The following is a 20,185-nucleotide window of genomic DNA, read 5'->3' on the forward strand; positions in this document are numbered from 1 at the left end:
GATGTAGAAAGTCAGCAGTGCAGCAGAAGAGGAGTTCCATAGGTCTTGCAAGTGATGTCCCACATCGGTGGCCGTGATGCAGTGGTGCTGGAAAACTATCAACCAGCCTTAGTACATGCAAGAGTCGGTGAAGGTGGTTTTGCAAGGCTGAAGAGGACCCTCAAGGCCCAGGGGACTCGACCCAAGGTGGGGAGTCCAGGGTGACCCTCAGCAGCTCAGAGTGTCACAAGAAGAGGAGGCAGCCCCCACAGGCGACCCACATGCAGCAGGCACTGAAGCCGCAGTGAGGCCCACTCAGCACACCTGAAGAGAAGTCCCACGTCACTGGAGTACCAGGTAGGAGATGGTGCTTTGCAGGGAAGAGTGCTGGAAGCCGGGGCTACACAGAGCCCGAAGATCCCTTGGAGGCGGAACAAACAAGTACCTGGTAGATGCACGAGTCGTGGTGCACAGGAGTATTGTCCTCTGAGGCGAGGCAAGGGCTTACTGTTTCCCAAGTTGGACAGCTGGTAGAGAGGACCAAGGGGACCACTCCATGTGATGCAGGATCCACGTAGTTCCGGGCTGGGGGAGGATCCACGCATCCGGTCGCCGTTGCAGTTGGTGCCTGCAGATGCAGGGGAGCGACTCCTTCACGCCAGGGGGAATTCCTTCTTACTTCTTGTGCAGGCTGAAGACTCGTTGCCCTCAGAGGATGCACATCCAGGGAAATACTGCAGTTGCTGGAAGGAGCTGAAAAAACAATGTTGCAGAGCGGAGTTGTCGCTGGAGTTATGGATTGTCGGTTCCTGGAGGGTCTAGTTGCAGTCCCGGTGGCAAGAAGTTGAAGTAAATGAAGCAGAGGAGTCCTGCTGGAATCTTGCACATCGAATCTGAAGACCCGCCCAGGAGGGAGACCATAAATAGCCCAGGAAGGGGGGGGGGGTGTCACCTCCCCCAGCTATCATTAGGGCGCTGTGATGTCACCTACCTAATCTGGCCACTCATACTCCCAGGAGCTTCTGCCCTCCTTGGTTTCATGACGGCAGAATCAAGCGGTCACGTGGAGAAGCTCTGGGCACCACCCCTTGGGTGGTGATGGACAGAGGAGTGGTCACTCCCCTTTCCATTGTCCAGTTTCGCACCAGAGAAAGGACCAGGGTCCCTGGACTGGTGCAAACTGGTTTATGAAAAAGGGCACCAAATATGCCCTTCAAACCATACTGGTTGCCTGGGGAGGCTACCCCTCCCAAGCCATGTAACACCTATTTCCGAAGGGAGAGGATGTTGCCTCCCTCTTCCAAAGGAAATCCTATGTTCTGCCTTCCTTTGCTGGAGCCAGTAAAGCAGGAGGAGGACAGAAACCTGTCTGAGGGGTGGCAGCAGCGCAGGCTGTCTGGAAAACCCCAGAAGGCTGGTAGGAGAAACGCTGGGGGTCCTCTAAGGAGTCCCCAGAGTGCATGGAGTCATATAACCAATACTGGCATGCCCACGTTCAGAGTTACCATTATGTAGCTGGGCACAGGTAGTGCCTGTGTCCAGTACACAGGGAAAATGGCTTTCCTGCACTTACGAAGTCCAGGGAAATGGAGTTTGAGTTTGTAGGGGCAGCGCTGCTCATGCAGATGTGCCCTCACACACTGGTACCTGCACCCTGCCCTCTGGGCTAGGAGGGCCTGCCGTAGGGGTGACTTACAGTGACCTGGTGCAGTGACCTGTAGTGAAAGGGTGCATGCACCTTTTCATGCAGGCTGAAATGGCAGGCCTGCAGACACATTTTGCATGGGCTCCCATGGGTGGCTTAAAACATGCTGCAGCCCATGGGGGACCCCTAGTGTACCAACGCCCTGGGTACCCAAGTATCATATACTAGGGACTTACAGGGGTAAGTCAGAATACCAGTTGTGGGGTGTAAATGGTAAAAAAAAAAGCAACTAAATTTAGAGGAGCGCGCACAATCACTGGATCCTTGTTAGCAGGATCCCAGTGAAAACAGTCTAAGCACACTGATAAACAGGCAAAAAGACAGGGCAACCATGCCAAAAAGAGTGACTTTCCTACAAGTACGACAAGGCGGGCTTGATGAATCCAGCAGGTCAAGATAAGCAGCATCCAGCTCTTCTTCCTGGCAGAACGTCCTCCGTTCAGAAGTGTTCTAACTATGTGGTGTCAGAGGTTTAGTACTTATACCCATTTCTGTCTTTGAAGTAGGCAAACATCAAAGAAGTGTTTTGTAGTGCACAAGACCCTATCTTTCCCTGCCCTGGCCCCAGACAGACTCCAGGGGGTTAGGGACGGCTTTGTGAGGATAGCCACTGCCTTATTCAGGTGCAAGTGTCAGCTCCTCCCACCACTCTAGCTCAGAAAGACCCATCAGGAAATGCAGGGCTCACCTCAGCTCCCTTTGTGCGACTGTCTAGTGACTTCTCAAACAGCCCAACTGTCATCTTGACCCAGACGTGTATTCCAGACAGAGGCACAGATTGCTTAAGCAAGAAAATGCCCACTTTCTAAAAGTGGCATAGATTAGGATTTAAAAGGAGAGCGAGCACAGTCACTGGGGTCCTGGTTAGCAGTATACCAGTGAATACAGTGAAAAACAAACTGACAGCAGGCAAAAACTGGGAGTAACCATGACAGAACGTAATTTCCTACAATTACACGCTTAATTGGAGAATGAGAAATCTAATGGGTTGCTCCTATGCTGCCTCTGCGTGAACTTGAGGGCACATACTACAGCTGATGAAACATTGCACCCAAGATGAACATCCTTCACTTCCAAGAACTTCTTTTGCTCATTCTCAGTATTGTTCAAAATGGACAATTGAGAACAATTCAAATCTCATAGGTGCAGGATGTATGGTGGCGTGAAGCCACTCACAGTTGCATGCTTGAGCAACATGGTTTGAACAGTCTGAAACACGTTTTATCAAAGCTTTTCACATATGTCAAAAATGTACTCCTATACCTTTTATTAAATCCTACACTACAATATAAAGATGAACTACCATCTCGCTAACTCCTTTTTAACTCGTATTTATGAGCAGGGCAGTGAAAAAAAACCAATAAGAACAAATCTGGCCTTTACAGACATTAGAACAGTACTTAAAAAAGCCACATGACAAATGCACACATACCTTTTCAGCCATAGCACTCTCCCAAGAGCTACCTGCTCACAAATGTGCTTCTGCCCTTCATAAGATATATAAAGAACTTTTCATGCAACTCCAATACAATATCTCAGTGTGAACCGAGACAGAGCTTCTAGTTCAAGGCTCATACCACTGAAACCACTACTCCCAGCCTTAAGAGGCCCATGAGAGTGCTTCTAATGGATTGAGTTTACTACAGCAGACTCTACTGGTTAACATAGTAGTGATGGTGGCCCTGTTGAGAAGAGCAATTCATGTGTTCTTGATAAGGTCGCTAAAATCTTTAGTAGTAGCAAGCAACTGAGCCCTCAATCAGTGGTCCATGATATTAAAAATAGTAGATCCCACAACACAAGGTTCCAAAACTACGCCCTAGCACTCCCCTCCATACACCGAGAGAACATTTGATGGTGACGCAAACTGAATTTTTTACCTCTTCCAGACAGTAACAGATCAGACCGGGTCTGGGCCCCGGGCCTCCCTCGAGCCGGCTGACAGCTGAATTCCCTCTTGAATCTGGGATGGAAGATGGGCATGCAAAGGAAGTCAAACCTACATTTTAAAGTGGAACAAAGAAACAGTTAAAACAATAGGCATTCACGGTTATATGTAGGCTAGACGAAAACAGGCAACTAAAAATTTAAAAAAACATAGGTAAAGCAACAGTGGTTTAGCAATGTGAACCTGTAAATCTCCACACATTCAACTGTCACGCTAATAGCTATTTTTCCAGTAAGGTTTTACACTGTGTTTTTGGACATGTCAGTGTGAATTTCATGCCAATCTATTCAAAGCCAAGCTGCTTTTCCTTTCAGCTCAGTGAACATGATCAGAAAACATGTATTTTTTACAGCACCTTTTAATATGCTATTCATACTGTCAGTTAAGTTGATAAAGGCATGTGACAAATGCAATATATACACCAGGAACAAATTCTGCTGAACTGTATTTTTTTTTTTAAACTATAGCAGTTTCAAAAAGTATATATATATATATATATATTTTTTTTTTTTAAACTGAATGACATTTACACCCTTACTATAAAAATACGTTAAACAAGTTGTTTAGACAATGGGGACACCTGCTTGCCAGTATACAAAGGTATCTTCTTGGATTGCCTCACAACAGGGTAAACCAGCCCTTAAAAAAAAAAAAAATATATATATATATATATATATATATATATATATATATATATATATATATATATATATATATATATATATATATATATATATATTAGGCAGAGAGACTATCAAAGCAACTCAGCAATGTCTCCAGTGTTCCCATGGAATAAGTGCTCCAACCACTACTGTAAGGAAATGCCTCCTTGGCATGGTTACCCACTGACTTTTTGCCTTTGCTGATGCTAAGTTTTGATTTGAAAGTGTGCGGAGGCCTGCTATCCAGGCCCCAGCACCAGTGTTCTTTCCCTAACCTGTACTTTTGTTTACACAATTGGCACACCCTGGCATCCAGGTAAGTCCCTTGTAACTGGTACCAAGGGCCCTGATGCCAGGGAAGGTCTCTAAGGGCTGCAGCATATCTTATGCCACCCTGGGGACCCCTCACTCAGCACAGACACACTGCTTGCCAGCTTGTGTGTGCTGGTGAGGACAAAACGAGTAAGTCGACATGGCACTCCCCTCAGGGTGCCATGCCAACCTCACACTGCCTATGCAGTATAGATAAGTCACCCCTCTAGCAGGCCTTACAGCCCTAAGGCAGGGTGCACTATACCATAGGTGAGGGCACCAGTGCATGAGCACTGTGCCCCTACAGTGTCTAAGCAAAACCTTAGTGTAAGGAAATGCCTCCTTGGCATGGTTGCCCCCTGACTTTTTGCCTTTGCTGATGCTATGTTTACAATTGAAAGTGTGCTGAGGCCTGATAACCAGGCCCCAGCACCAGTGTTCTTTCCCTAACCTGTACTTTTGTATCCACAATTGGCAGACCCTGGCATCCAGATAAGTCCCTTGTAACTGGTACTTCTAGTACCAAGGGCCCTGATGCCAAGGAAGGTCTCCAAGGGCTGCAGCATGTCTTATGCCACCCTGGAGACCTCTCACTCAACACAGACACACTGCTTGCCAGCTTGTGTGTGCTAGTGAGGACAAAACGAGTAAGTCGACATGGCACTCCCCTCAGGGTGCCATGCCAGCCTCTCACTGCCTATGCAGTATAGGTAAGACACCCCTCTAGCAGGCCTTACAGCCCTAAGGCAGGGTGCACTATACCATAGGTGAGGGTACCAGTGCATGAGCACTGTACCCCTACAGTGTCTAAGCAAAACCTTAGACATTGTAAGTGCAGGGTAGCCATAAGAGTATATGGTCTGGGAGTCTGTTTTACACGAACTCCACAGCACCATAATGGCTACACTGAAAACTGGGAAGTTTGGTATCAAACTTCTCAGCACAATAAATGCACACTGATGCCAGTGTACATTTTATTGCAAAATACACCCCAGAGGGCACCTTAGAGGTGCCCCCTGAAACTTAACCGACTATCTGTGTAGGCTGACTAGTTCCAGCAGCCTGCCACACTAGAGACATGTTGCTGGCCCCATGGGGAGAGTGCCTTTGCCACTCTGAGGCCAGTAACAAAGCCTGCACTGGGTGGAGATGCTAACACCTCCCCCAGGCAGGAGCTGTAACACCTGGCGGTGAGCCTCAAAGGCTCACCCCTTTGTCACAGCACCGCAGGACACTCCAGCTAGTGGAGTTGCCCGCCCCCTCCGGCCCCGGCCCCTACTTTTGGCGGCAAGGCCGGAGAAAATAATGAGAATAACAAGGAGGAGTCACTGGCCAGTCAGGACAGCCCCTAAGGTGTCCTGAGCTGACTTTTAGAAATCCTCCATCTTGCAGATGGAGGATTCCCCCAATAGGGTTAGGATTGTGACCCCCTCCCCTTGGGAGGAGACACAAAGAGGGTGTACCCACCCTCAGGGCTAGTAGCCATTGGCTACTAACCCCCCAGACCTAAACACGCCCTTAAATTTAGTATTTAAGGGATACCCTGAACCCTAGAAAATGAGATTCCTGCAACAACAAGAAGAAGGACTGCCTAGCTGAAAACCCCTGCAGAGGAAGACCAGAAGACAACAACTGCCTTGGCTCCAGAAACTCACCGGCCTGTCTCCTGCCTTCCAAAGAACTCTGCTCCAGCGACGCCTTCCAAAGGGACCAGCGACCTCTGAATCCTCGGAGGACTGCCCTACTTCAACGACGACAAGAAACTCCCGAGGACAGCGGACCTGCTCCAAAAAGACTGCAACTTTATCCAAAGGAGCAGCTTTAAAGACCCCTGCAATCTCCCCGCAAGAAGCGTGAGACTTGCAACACTGCACCCGGCGACCCCGACTCGGCTGGTGGATAACCAACACCTCAGGGAGGACCCCCGGACTACTCTACGACTGTGAGTACCAAAACCTGTCCCCCCTGAGCCCCCACAGCGCCGCCTGCAGAGGGAATCCCGAGGCTTCCCCTGACCGCGACTCTCTGAAACCTAAGTCCCGACACCTGGGAGAGACCCTGCACCCGCAGCCCCCAGGACCGGACTTTAACTGCAGAAGTGACCCCCAGGAGTCCCTCTCCCTTGCCCAAGTGGAGGTTTCCCCGAGGAAGCCCCCCCTTACCTGCCTGCAGCGCTGAAGAGATCCCTTGATCTCTCATTGACTTCCATTGCGAACCAGACGCTTGTTCTAACACTGCACCCGGCCGCCCCCGCGCCGCTGAGGGTGAAATTTCTGTGTGGGCTTGTGTCCCCCCCGGTGCCCTACAAAACCCCCCTGGTCTGCCCTCCGAAGACGCGGGTACTTACATGCTGGCAGACTGGAACCGGGGCACCCCCTTCTCTCCATTGGAGCCTATGCGTTTTGGGCACCACTTTGAACTCTGCACCTGACCGGCCCTGAGCTGCTGGTGTGGTAACTTTGGGGTTGCTCTGAACCCCAAACGGTGGGCTACCTTGGACAAAGAACTGAACCCTGTAAGTGTCTTACTTACCTGGTAAAACTAACAAAAACTTACCTCCCCCAGGAACTGTGAAAATTGCACTAAGTGTCCACTTTTAAAATAGCTATTTGTGAATAACTTGAAAAGTATACATGCAATTGAAATGATTCAAAGTTCCTAATGTACTTACCTGCAATACCTTTCAAACAAGATATTACATGTTAAATTTGAACTTGTGGTTCTTAAAATAAACTAAGAAAAGATATTTTTCTATACAAAACCTATTGGCTGGATTTGTCTCTGAGTGTGTGTACTTCATTTATTGTCTATGTGTATGTACAACAAATGCTTAACACTACTCCTTGGATAAGCCTACTGCTCGACCACACTACCACAAAATAGAGCATTAGTATTATCTCTTTTTACCACTATTTTACCTCTAAGGGGAACCCTTGGACTCTGTGCATGCTATTCCTTACTTTGAAATAGCACATACAGAGCCAACTTCCTACACTTAGACATTGTAAGTGCAGGGTAGCCATAGGAGTATATGGTCTGGGAGTCTGTTTTACACGAACTCCACAGCACCATAATGGCTACACTGAAAACTGGGAAGTTTGGTATCAAACTTCTCAGCACAATAAATGCACACTGATGCCAGTGTACATTCTATTGTAACATACACCCCAGAGGGCAACTTAGAGGTGCCCCCTGAAACCTAAACCGACTACCCATGTAGGCTGACTGGTTTTAGCAGCCTGCCACACTCGAGACATGTTGCTGGCCACATGGGGAGAGTGCCTTTGTCACTCTGTGGCTAGTAACAAAGCCTGTACTGGGTGGAGATGCTTATCACCTCCCCCTTGCAGGACTGTAACACCTGGCGGTGAGCCTCAAAGGCTCACCCCCTTTGTTACAGCGCCCCAGGGCATTCCAGCTAGTGGAGTTGTCCGCCCCCTCCGGCCACGGCCCCACTTTTGGCGGCAAGGCCGGAGGAGATAATGAGAAAAACAAGGAGGAGTCATTGGCCAGTCAGGACAGCCCCTAAGGCAACCTGAGCTGAAGTGACTGACTTTTAGGAATCCTCCATCTTGCAGATGGAGAATCCCCCCCAATAGGGATAGGAATGTGACCCCCTCCCCTTGGGAGGAGGCACGAAGCGGGTGTAGCCACCCTCAGGGCTAGTAGCCATTGGCTACTGCCCTCCCTGACCTAAACACCCCCCTAAATTCTGTATTTAGGGGCTCCCCTGAACCTAGGAACTCCGATTCCTGCAACCTAAGAAGAAGAGGACTGCTAAGCTGAAAAACCCTGCAGAGAAGACGGAGACACCAACTGCTTTGGCCCCAGCTCTACCGGCCTGTCTCCCCACTTCTAAAGACACTGCTCCAGCAACGCTTTCCCCAGGGACCAGGGACCTCTGAATCCTCAGAGGACTGCCCTGCTCTAGAAGGACCAAGAAACTCCCAAGGACAGCGGCCCTGTTCACCCAATACTGCAACTTTAAAACAACTGCATCTCCCGCCGGAGGCTTGAGACTTTCTACTCTGCACCCGACGCCCCCAGCTCGACTTGTGGAGAAACAACACTTCAGCAAGGACTACCCGGCGACTACAAGACTGTGAGTAGCCAGAGTTGCCCCCCCTGAGCCCCCACAGCGACGCCTGCAGAGGGAATCCCGAGGCTCCCCCTGACCGCGACTGCCTGCTTCCCAGATCCCGACACCTGGTAAAGACACTGCACCCGCAGCCCCCAGGACCTGAAAGATCGGACCTCCAGTGCAGGAGTGACCCCCAGGAGGCCCTCTCCCTTGCCCAGGTGGTGGCTACCCCGAGGAGCCCCCCCCTTGCCTGCATCGCTGAAGAGACTCCTTGGTCTCCCATTGATTTACATTGGAAACCCGACGTGTGTTGGCACACTGCACCCGGCCGCCCCCGTGCTGCTGAGGGTGTACTTTCTGTGCTAACTTGTGTCCCCCCCGGTGCCCTACAAAACCCCCCTGGTCTGCCCTCCGAAGACGCGGGTACTTACCTGCTGGCAGACTGGAACCGGGGCACCCCCTTCTCAATTGAAGCCTATGCGTTTTGGGCACCACTTTGACCTCTGCACCTGACCGGCCCTGAGCTGCTGGTGTGGTAACTTTGGGGTTGCTCTGAACCCCCAACGGTGGGCTACCTTGGACCCAAACTTGAACCCCGTAGGTGGTTTACTTACCTGCAAAAACTAACTAACTCTTACTCCCCCCAGGAACTGTTGAAAATTGCACTAAGTGTCTAGTTTTAAAATAGCTATATGTGATTTATTTGAAAAGTGTGCATGCTATTTTGATTATTCAAAGTTCCTAAAGTACCTACCTGCAATACCTTTCATTTGAAGTATTACATGTAAAGTTTAAACCTGTGGTTCTTAAGATAAACTAAGAAAATATATTTTTCTACACAAAAACCTATTGGCCTGGAATTGTATTTGAGTGTGTGTTCCTCATTTATTGACTGGGTGTGTACAACAAATGCTTAACACTACTCCTTTGATAAGCCTACTGCTCGACCACACTACCACAAAATAGAGCATTAGAATTATCTCTTTTTGCCACTATCTTACCTCTAAGGGGAACCCTTGGACTCTGTGCATGCTATTTCTTACTTTGAAATAGTACATACAGAGCCAACTTCCTACAACTACCCTTTCAGGGCCTCCAAGCCACCATCTTTTCAAACCTTGAAGACACCTGTCATCTTCGTATCCCATCCCATTTTTTCATTTCCTAAACCAACCCAATCCTTGCACTTTTGTCAAAAACTTTCCTTATTAGGTTTTTATATAAAACATTGAGAGCAACACTGACAATATTTTAAGTGAGCTTTGAGATAATATCCATTCAGTCCACTAGTGTCAATTAAAGTTGCTTAAAATAGAACAAAGCAAAAAAAATGAGCATTTGGTACCAAACGGGATGGCATCAACAGAATACAGTGAAATATAGGCTACTTAATGCATAACAATCCCAAACCCCTCAAACACCAGTAAAAAAAAAAAAAAGTAACAAGAAAAACCATGAGTGTGTACAGGATGCAGGAGGGGGCTAGAGCTTGTCACGTTCCGAGGCGGGTCTTGGAAGTTGCTAAAAATTGAAATAAGTGGAGGGCCCTTGTTAGGGTTGGACAGACTCTCAGGGGGAGGCCCTCCGGTAGAAATTGGACCAAAGGTCCCCATTTATATTCAAATTGTTTTAAATCGTCTGTATATCTGCCATTCGCTCCAGTGTTATAGCTTGCCATATTCTGGCATGCCAGGAGCTGTTGGTCTCTTCCAAGCTGCTGCTATCGTCGTTTTGGCAGCCCCCCGGCAAAGTCAGAGGAGAGAATGGTCACTGGAGCGTTGTCATTTCAGAGAAGCATCTTGAGGGCCTAACAGAGCAAATGCTGGTGTAGAGGGTAGCCCAGTATAGTTTTCATTTGTGCTAAAATTTCTTTCCAGAAACGACAGATGGTAGAGCAATCCCACTAGATATGGCGGAAGTCTCCAAGAAGGCCACCCTCTCTCTAACAGATCAGACCTATAGAGAAATATGTTTTTAAGTTTTGTAGGATAGAGGTACCAGACAAATAGTTTTTGTAATGTGCTTCTCACATAAACAGGGAATGGTTGAATCGAAGAATGTCATTTCATAGTGCCAGTACTTGTCTGAAATCGAGGTATTAAGCATGTTGTCCCAGAATTGCACATGGTATAGGATGGGGCTGGTGTAAGTAGATGACTACAGAGAAAGGAGATAGCACCTTTCATACTACCAGAGCAGCAACAAATCTTTCAACTGGAGTGAAATTTCTAGTGGCCGCTAGGTGTGTATTCATTTGAAGAGCCCAGTGTATGAGTTGAATGTAGTGGTAGCTTTCAGTTAGGGATATTCCAAAGTACCTCTGACAATGTTCAAAAGTACATAGGTTCCCGCTGTGAAAGAGCTCGAACAGCACAAGACAGCCTTTCTCTCTCCATTGATCAAATGGGCTGGGAGAAATGCTGGATTTTAGTGAATGGGGATATATTGGGAAGAAAACGTGGTCCAGCCCTCCATCTTAGTCACCGAATGTACACCCATGGGTTCAATGACGAGAGTGAAAAGCAGTGGTGAAAGGGAGCACCCCTGCCAGGTGCCCCTGTGTAGGGGAAATGTGCCAGAGCTCACTCCATTCACCACTACCTGAGAGCAGGGACAGCATAGCTCGCTTGAACCATGGTAGTAAACTGTTCATCAAAGCCGAACCTCTGGAATGTATGTAATAGAAAGGACTAGTCCACCAGATCGAAGGCCTTTTCTACATCTAAAGTCAGCAGAATTGCTGTGATCTTTTTCTTGTGGCCTTTTCAATCAAATGAATTATGTAAGGAAATGCCTCCTTGGCATGGTTACCCCCTGACTTTTTGCCTTTGCTGATGCTATGTTTTGAATTGAAAGTGTGCGGAGGCCTGCTAACCAGGCCCCAGCACCAGTGTTCTTTCCCTAACCTGTACTTTTGATCCCACAATTGGCACACCCTGGCATCCAGATAAGTCCCTTGTAACTGGTACCTCTGGTACCAAGGGCCCTGATGCCAGGGAAGGTCTCTAAGGGCTGCAGCATGTATTATGCCACCCTAAGAGACCCCTCACTCAGCACAGACACACTGCTTACCAGCTTGTGTGTGCTAGTGAGAACAAAATGAGTAAGTCGACATAGCACTCCTCTCAGGGTGCCATGCCAGCCTCTCACTGCCTATGCAGTATAGGTAAGACACCCCTCTAGCAGGCCTTACAGCCCTAAGGCAGGGTGCACTATACCATAGGTGAGGGTACCAGTGCATGAGCACTGTGCCCCTACAGTGTCTAAGCAAAACCTTAGACATTGTAAGTGCAGGGTAGCCATAAGAGTATATGGTCTGGGAGTCTGTTTTACACGAACTCCACAGCACCATAATGGCTACACTGAAAACTGGGAAGTTTGGTATCAAACTTCTCAGCACAATAAATGCACACTGATGCCAGTGTACATTTTATTGTAAAATACACCACAGAGGGCACCTTAGAGGTGCCCCCTGAAACTTAACCGACTATCTGTGTAGGCTGACTGGTTCCAGCAGCCTGCCACACTAGAGACATGTTGCTGGCCCCATGGGGAGAGTGCCTTTGTCACTCTGAGGCCAGTAACAAAGCCTGCACTGGGTGGAGATGCTAACACCTCCCCCAGGCAGGAGCTGTAACACCTAGCGGTGAGCCTCAAAGGCTCACCCCTTTGTCACAGCCCCGCAGGACACTCCAGCTAGTGGAGTTGCCCGCCCCGGCCCCCACTTTTGGCGGCAAGGCCGGAGAAAATAATGAGAATAACAAGGAGGAGTCACTGGCCAGTCAGGACAGCCCCTAAGGTGTCCTGAGCTGAGGTGACTAACTTTTAGAAATCCTCCATCTTGCAGATGGAGGATTCCCCCAGTAGGATTGGGGATGTGACCCCCTCCCCTTGGGAGGAGGCACAAAGAGGGTGTACCCACCCTCAGGGCTAGTAGCCATTGGCTACTAACCCCCCAGACCTAAACACGCCCTTAAATTTAGTATTTAAGGGCTTCCCTGAACCTAAAGAGTTAGATTCCTGCAACTACAAGAAGAAGGACTGCCGAGCTGACAAACCCCTGCAGAGGAAGAATAGAAGACACCAACTGCCTTGGCCCCAGACTTACCGGCCTGTCTCCTGCCTTCCAAAGAAACCTTCTCCAGCGACGCTTTCCAAGGGACCAGCGACCTCTGAATCCTCTGAGGACTGCCCTGCTTCGAAAAAGACAAGAAACTCCTGAGGACAGCGGCACTGCTCCAAAAGAACTGCAACTTTGTTACAAGGAGCAGATTTAAAGACCCCTGCAATTCCCCGCAAGAAGCGTGAGACTTGCAACACTGCACCCGGCGACCCCGACTCGACTGGTGGAGAACAACCAACTCAGGGAGGACCCTCCGGCGACTCTACGACTGTTAGTAACCAAAGTTGTCCCCCCTGAGCCCCCACAGCGACGCCTGCAGAGGGAATCCCCAGGCTCCCCCTGACCGCGACTGTCTGAACTCCATTTCCCGACGGCTGGAAAAGACCCTGCACCCGCAGCCCCCAGCCCCTAAAGAAACGGAACTTCTGTGCAGGAGTGACCCCCAGGAGGCCCTCTCCCTTGCCCAGGTGGTGGCTACCCCGAGGAGCCCCCCCCTTGCCCGCCTGCATCGCTGAAGAGACCCCTTGGTCTCCCATTGAAACCTGAAGGAAACCCGACGCGTGTTTGCACACTGCACCCGGCCGCCCCCGCGCTGCTGAGGGTGTACTTTCTGTGCTACTTTGTGTCCCCCCCGGTGCCCTACAAAACCCCCCTGGTCTGCCCTCCGAAGACGCGGGTACTTACCTGCTGGCAGACTGGAACCAGGGCACCCCCTTCTCTCCATTATAGCCTATGTGTTTTGGGCACCTCTTTGACCTTTGCACCTGACCGGCCCTGAGCTGCTGGTGTGATAACTTTGGGGTTGCTCTGAACCCCCAACGGTGGGCTACCTTGGACCAAAAACTGAAACCTGTAAGTGCCTTACTTACCTGTTGAAACTAACAATAACTTACCTCCCCCAGGAACTGTGAAAATTGCACTAAGTGTCCACTTTTAAAACAGCTTATTGTGTTTTATGTGAAAAGTATACATGCTAAAGTAATGATTCAAAGTTCCTAGAGTACTTACCTGCAATACCTTTCAAAAGAGCTATTACATGTAAAATTTGAACCTGTGGTTCTTAAAATAAACTAAGAAAAGATATTTTTCTATAACAAAACCTATTGGCTGGATTTGTCTCTGAGTGTGTGTACCTCATTTATTGTCTATGTGTATGTACAACAAATGCTTAACACTACTCCTTGGATAAGCCTACTGCTCGACCACACTACCACAAAATAGAGCATTAGTATTATCTCTTTTTACCACTATTTTACCTCTAAGGGGAACCCTTGGACTCTGTGCATGCTATTCCTTACTTTGAAATAGCACATACAGAGCCAACTTCCTACAAATTACTTTCCTTAAATTGTTTTGAGTATGGCAGCCCCGGATAAAGCCGGACTGGCCTAGATGGATCAGATATGGCAGAATGTTTTCTAGTCTGGTTGCAAGTATTCTAGTATTTAGTTTGGTGCCCAGATGCATAAGTGTGATCGGCCTATAAGAGGCACATTTAAGAGGGTCTTTTCCTTTCTTGCGATGACCGCGATTAGGGCCTCGGCCATGGAGGGGGTGACCTGCTTTGTCAGTGCGATAGAGTTAAATAGCTGCGTAAGGTTGGGTACAAAGTCAGTGCTAAAGGTATTGCAGAAATGGGCTGTAACCCCATTGGTTCCAGGGGATTTACACAGCTTAAGTTCCATCAGGGCGATTAACACCTCTTTGTCTGTGATGGGACTGATAAATATTGATAGATCTGAGGATACTTGGGGGAGGCTAACCCTTCCAAATACTCTAATTGGGGCTTTTCATTATATATACCCACCATATAGAGGGTTTCATAAAAGGAACGGAAAGTGTTGTCTTTGTCCTGTTCTGTAGTGATCATCTTGTCTGAATCTAGCTGGCTACTACTTTTATTCCCATTATCATAGATCTTATGTTTAAGTTGAAGAAGGATAAATTCTGCTCTATTCGTATATATGGCTTTCAGTTTTCCCCATAGGGCAGCAACGCTGTAGGGTTATCTTTGTGTGTCCTTCCTGCTGTGCGGATTTCCGCTTACAGGAGTAACCTTTCACGGGTCTTTTGTTTAGTTTGTGTGGCTAACAAGAAAACGTATTTCCCAAGTGTCACGGCTTTAAAGCGTCCCATGTACTCGCATAACAAGTGTCTAAGGGGGCGTTATGATGAAATAAATTTGCAAATGGTTTTGTCTCTATTGTTTCATAAGAGGTGATCCCTCGTGAGAGTCTGGAAAGAACCATTGCCGTAATTTAGGAGTAGGGACGCACAGTCTAACATCACTTCAACTGGGGAATGATTGCATGTAAACCCCGGTGGAGTCGACATCCTGCAGCAGAGTGGTTAGTTTGGAAATGAGATCCACCTGCAGAGTCTCCAAGGACATGGTGAAATCTGCCTGGTGTACCTTCCTTAGCTCTTTCTTAAACTCCTGTAGGGAGGCAAGAAGGTCCTATTTTGTTAGTGCCAACTGCGATTGCAGGGGGAAAACCTCTGTCGACTGAAAATAGCTAGAAAGCCTGTTTGCCTGAGGCTTTTTAGGTGGCATGTGCGTAACAATCCCCTCGCGTGGCAGGGAAATCTTAACAGTAATTGATTGCGAGTCTCTCCAATATCGTGATCCGTCCTATCTAAGTGCCGCTCTTCAGATGAGGTAAAAGGTCTATGGCTCGGTGGGCAATCCTGGGTCGCCTTCCCTTAATGTATGAACTCAGTGCAGGCGAGGATAATATCCACAGAAGCAGTCTTGGTGCATTTATGTAGACAATGATAGTGATGTGGGGGGAGCGGGGTGGAGAGCTACACCTTTGGCCGAGAGTGGTACGGTTCCGAATAAGGTCCCCAGACAGCCAAGAAGCATCCAGTTAACTTTCACTTTCTGGCAATGCTCCCATGCGGGAGTTCATGTTTTTGTGAGAGCGTTTGTGAGGCTACAAAAAGTCTCCCAACAGGCCTGGCATATCGCAAAATGTGCCGAGTACTCATATTTCAGGTGCCATTGGTGCATTTTTCTAGCCTTGACCAGTTCACATTTATGGTTGCAGCAAATATCCAAGAAGATCTGAAGCTCCAAGGACCTAATGCTGCGAACCAGAATTAGGCTTTTTAACAACTTAGTCTTTAAATTATATTCTTCCTGGAATAATAGGAGATAAGACTTAGTAAATGTGGTGGTTTTATATTTTGATGGGAGGGTTTTAGGGCTGTATATGATGTTTAAATGAGTAATGTAGGATGTTGGCTCTGTATGCACTATTTCAAAGTAAGGAATAGTATGCACAGAGTACAAGGGTTCCCCTTAGAGGTAAGATAGTGGCAAAAGAGATAATACTAATGCTCTATTTTGTGGTAGTGTGGTCGAGCAGTAGGCTTATCAAAGGAGTAGTGTTAAGCATTTGTTGTACATACACACAGGCAATAAATGAGGAACACACACTCAGAGACAAATCCAGCCAATAGGTTTTGTTATAGAAAAATATATTTTCTTAGTTTATTTTAAGAACCACAGGTTCAAATTCTACATGTAATATCTCATTTGAAAGGTATTGCAGGTAAGTACTTTAGGAACTTTGAATCATTACATTAGCATGTATACTTTTTACATAAAACACAATAAGCTGTTTTAAAAGTGGACACAGTGCAATTTTCACAGTTCCTGGGGGAGGTAAGTTTTTGTTAGTTTTGTCAGGTAAGTAAATCACAAGTCTCAGGTTTGGGTCCAAGGTAGCCCACCGTTGGGAGTTCAGAGCGACCCCAAAGTTACCACACCAGCAGCTCAGGGCCGGTCAGGTGCAGAGGTCAAAGAGGTGCCCAAAACACATTGTCTTCAATGGAGAGAAGGGGGTGCCCCGGTTCCGGTCTGCCAGCAGGTAAGTACCGGCGTCTTCGGAGGGCAGACCAGGGGGGTTTTGTAGGGCACCGGGGGGGGACACAAGTCAGCACAAAAAGTACACCCTCAGCAGCGCGGGGGCGGCCGGGTGCAGTGTGCAAACACGCGTCGGGTTTACAATGGTTTTCAATGAGAGATCAAGGGATCTCTTCAGCGTTGCAGGCAGGCAAGGGGGGGCTCCTCGGGGTAGCCACCACCTGGGCAAGGGAGAGGGCCTCCTGGGGGTCACTCCTGCACAGGAGTTCCGTTCCTTTAGGTGCTGGGGGCTGCGGGTGCAGGGTCTTTTCCAGCCGTCGGGAAATGGAGTTCAGGCAGTCGCGGTCAGGGGGAGCCTCGGGATTCCCTCTGCAGGCGTCGCTGTGGGGGCTCACGGGGGACAACTTTGGTTACTCACGGTCTCGGAGTCGCCGGAGGGTCCTCCCTGAGGTGTTGGTTCTCCACCAGTCGAGTCGGGGTCGCCGGGTGCAGTGTTGCAAGTCTCACGTTTCTTGCGGGGAGTTGCAGGGGTCTTTAAATCTGCTCCTCTGTAACAAAGTTGCAGTTCTTTTGGAGCAGTGCCGCTGTCCTCTGGAGTTTCTTGTCTTTCTTGAAGCAGGGCAGTCCTCAGAGGATTCAGAGGTCGCTGGTCCCTTGGAAAGCGTCGCTGGAGCAGGTTTCTTTGGAAGGCAGGAGACAGGCCGGTAAGTCTGGGGCCAAAGCAGTTGGTGTCTTCTGTTCTTCCTCTGCAGGGGTTTTTCAGCTTAGCAGTCTTCTTCTTGTAGTTTCAGGAATCTAAATTCTTAGGTTCAGGGAAGCCCTTAAATACTAAATTTAAGGGCGTGTTTAGGTCTGGGGGGTTAGTAGCCAATGGCTACTAGCCCTGAGGGTGGGTACACCCTCTTTGTGCCTCCTCCCAAGGGGAGGGGGTCACATCCCTAATCCTATTGGGGAATCCTTCATCTGCAAGATGGAGGATTTCTAAAAGTTAGAGTCACTTCAGCTCAGGACACCTTAGGGGCTGTCCTGACTGGCCAGTGACGACTCCTTGTTATTCTCATTATTTTCTCCGGCCTTGCCGCCAAAAGTGGGGGCCGTGGCCGGAGGGGGCGGGCAACTCCACTAGCTAGAGTGTCCTGCGGTGCTGGCACAAAGGGGTGAGCCTTTGAGGCTCACCGCCAGGTGTGACAGCTCCTGCCTGGGGGAGGTGTTAGCATCTCCACCCAGTGCAGGCTTTGTTACTGGCCTCAGAGTGACAAAGGCACTCTCCCCATAGGGCCAGCAACATGTCTCGGTTGTGGCAGGCTGCTGGAACCAGTCAGCCTACACAGATAGTCGGTTAAGGTTTCAGGGGGCACCTCTAAGGTGCCCTCTGGGGTGTATTTTACAATAAAATGTACACTGGCATCAGTGTGCATTTATTGTGCTGAGAAGTTTGATACCAAACTTCCCAGTTTTCAGTGTAGCCAATATGGTGCTGTGGAGTTCGTGTATAACAGACTCCCAGACCATATACTCTTATGGCTACCCTGCACTTACAATGTCTAAGGTATTGCTTAGACACTGTAGGGGCACAGTGCTCATGCACTGGTGCCCTCACCTATGGTATAGTGCACCCTGCCTTAGGGCTGTAAGGCCTGCTAGAGGGGTGACTTATCTATACCTGCATAGGCAGTGAGAGGCTGGCATGGCACCCTGAGGGGAGTGCCATGTCGACTTACTCGTTTTGTTCTCAACAGCACACACAAGCTGGCAAGCAGTGTGTCTGTGCTGAGTGAGGGGTCTCCAGGGTGGCATAAGACATGCTGCAGCCCTTAGAGACCTTCCTTGGCATCAGGGCCCTTGATACCAGGGGTACCACTTACAAGGGACTTATCTGGATGTCAGGGTGTGCCAATTGTGGATACAAAAGTACAGGTTAGGGAAAGAACACTGGTGCTGGGGCCTGGTTAGCAGGCCTCAGCACACTTTCAATTCAAAACATAGCATCAGCAAAGGCAAAAAGTCAGGGGGTAACCATGCCAAGGAGGCATTTCCTTACAAGTAACCTCTAAAAATATGTTTTTTTTTTAAAAGGATGCTGTATTCTCCTGGGGACACCACATGGAAAACCTATGCGACAGGGAGGCTTTGCAAGCCGTTGGACAAAGATGTCCGGGCCCGTCAGGGGCCAGAGTGTCCCCACCTGTTCCAGGAAAGCAAGGTGGCACTCACCTCAGAGATAGACGAGCGCATGTTTACTTTCTTGACAATGTATATTAGGGACCTCAAGAAGGGCATAGATCACTTATGGCGGTCATGTCAAGACAAGTTATTGGAATTGACAAGGCAAATCACAAAGATCTAAGACATGGCGGAAGAAGCCAAGCAGGTGATCCCATATCTCACCAAGTTCTGTCTGGATGGGCCCCAGAGAACAGTAGTATTGTTGGGCAATGCAAGTTGTGCGCTCTCAGGGGCGAGACTGCATTCTCTCTAGATTAAGGTAGACCCTAAACTTGGTGAACTGGCAGTTTCAGAAGCAGGCCAGATGTGTCAGAGGGCACTCCTTCTGCCGCTTTGCTTTCAATCCCTCCAAAACAGGGAAAGACTCTCACTAGGGGCAATATCAAGAGCTGTGTGTGCGTGTATTAATAAAACTAATCTTGAGGAGAACTTACAGTTGATTATTCTGTACAATAGTCAATATTTTATAATTGATATTTCAGTTCAAGACTGACTGAGGATCATTAATATATGAGGTGGCTCTCCTTAAGCGTGTGAAAAATAATTAGCATTTTGTTTGACTCCCCCACACTGCAGTAAAGGGACAGTGATACAGTAATCACACATTCTTGGAGTACAATTATTTATTCAATTACCCAAAGGCAAAGTCTGTACCAACTGCCAAGTAAATATTGTCGAAAAACAGCATCTTTTTGGCATGGTTAACCCCACTTTTTGCCTGCTGTCAGTGGTTTTGACTGTGTTCACTGAGATCCTGCTAACCAGGACCCCAGTGACTGTGCTCTCCCCCTCTAAATTTGGTTGCTTAGGACTTAGCACACTTCACAATTGGCATACTGGTGCCCCCATATAAGTCCCTAGTATAAGGTACTTAGGTATCCAGGACACTGGGGCATCAGGGGATCCCCATGGGCTGCAGCATGTGTTGTGCCATCCATGGGAGCCCGTGCAAAATGTGTCTGCATGGCTGTCATTGCAGCCTGTGTGAAAAGGTGCATGCACCCTTTCACTACAGGTCACTGCAAGTCACCTCTACGGCAGGTCTTCCTAGTCCAGAGGGCAGGATACAAGTACCTGTGTGATAGGGCACCCCTGCACTAACAGAGGTGCTCCCACAAACTCCAGCTCCATTACACTGGACTTTAAGTGCGGGGAAGCCATTTTACCCGTGTACTGGAAACCTATCATTACCTGTATCCAGCTACATAATGGTAACTCCAAACCTAGGAATGTTCGGTATCAAACGTGTCAGAATCATAACCCAATACTGTTGCGGGT

At 48.6% G+C, this 20,185-nt stretch overlaps 1 protein-coding gene across 1 annotated transcript in view; it reads right to left on the reverse strand.

Moving 5' to 3' along the window:
- The window catches only part of PRMT5 (protein arginine methyltransferase 5), a 94,625-nt gene that overhangs the window by 72,053 nt on the left and 2,387 nt on the right, over positions 1–20,185 (reverse strand). The window contains exon 2 of the mRNA XM_069238235.1: positions 3,565–3,683. Within this exon, the coding sequence (XP_069094336.1) occupies positions 3,565–3,683 (119 nt within the window). The remainder of the gene's footprint in view (positions 1–3,564; positions 3,684–20,185) is intronic.

The sequence above is a fragment of the Pleurodeles waltl genome, chromosome 6 (genome assembly GCF_031143425.1).
Source record: "Pleurodeles waltl isolate 20211129_DDA chromosome 6, aPleWal1.hap1.20221129, whole genome shotgun sequence".
NCBI classification, from domain to species: domain Eukaryota; kingdom Metazoa; phylum Chordata; class Amphibia; order Caudata; family Salamandridae; genus Pleurodeles; species Pleurodeles waltl.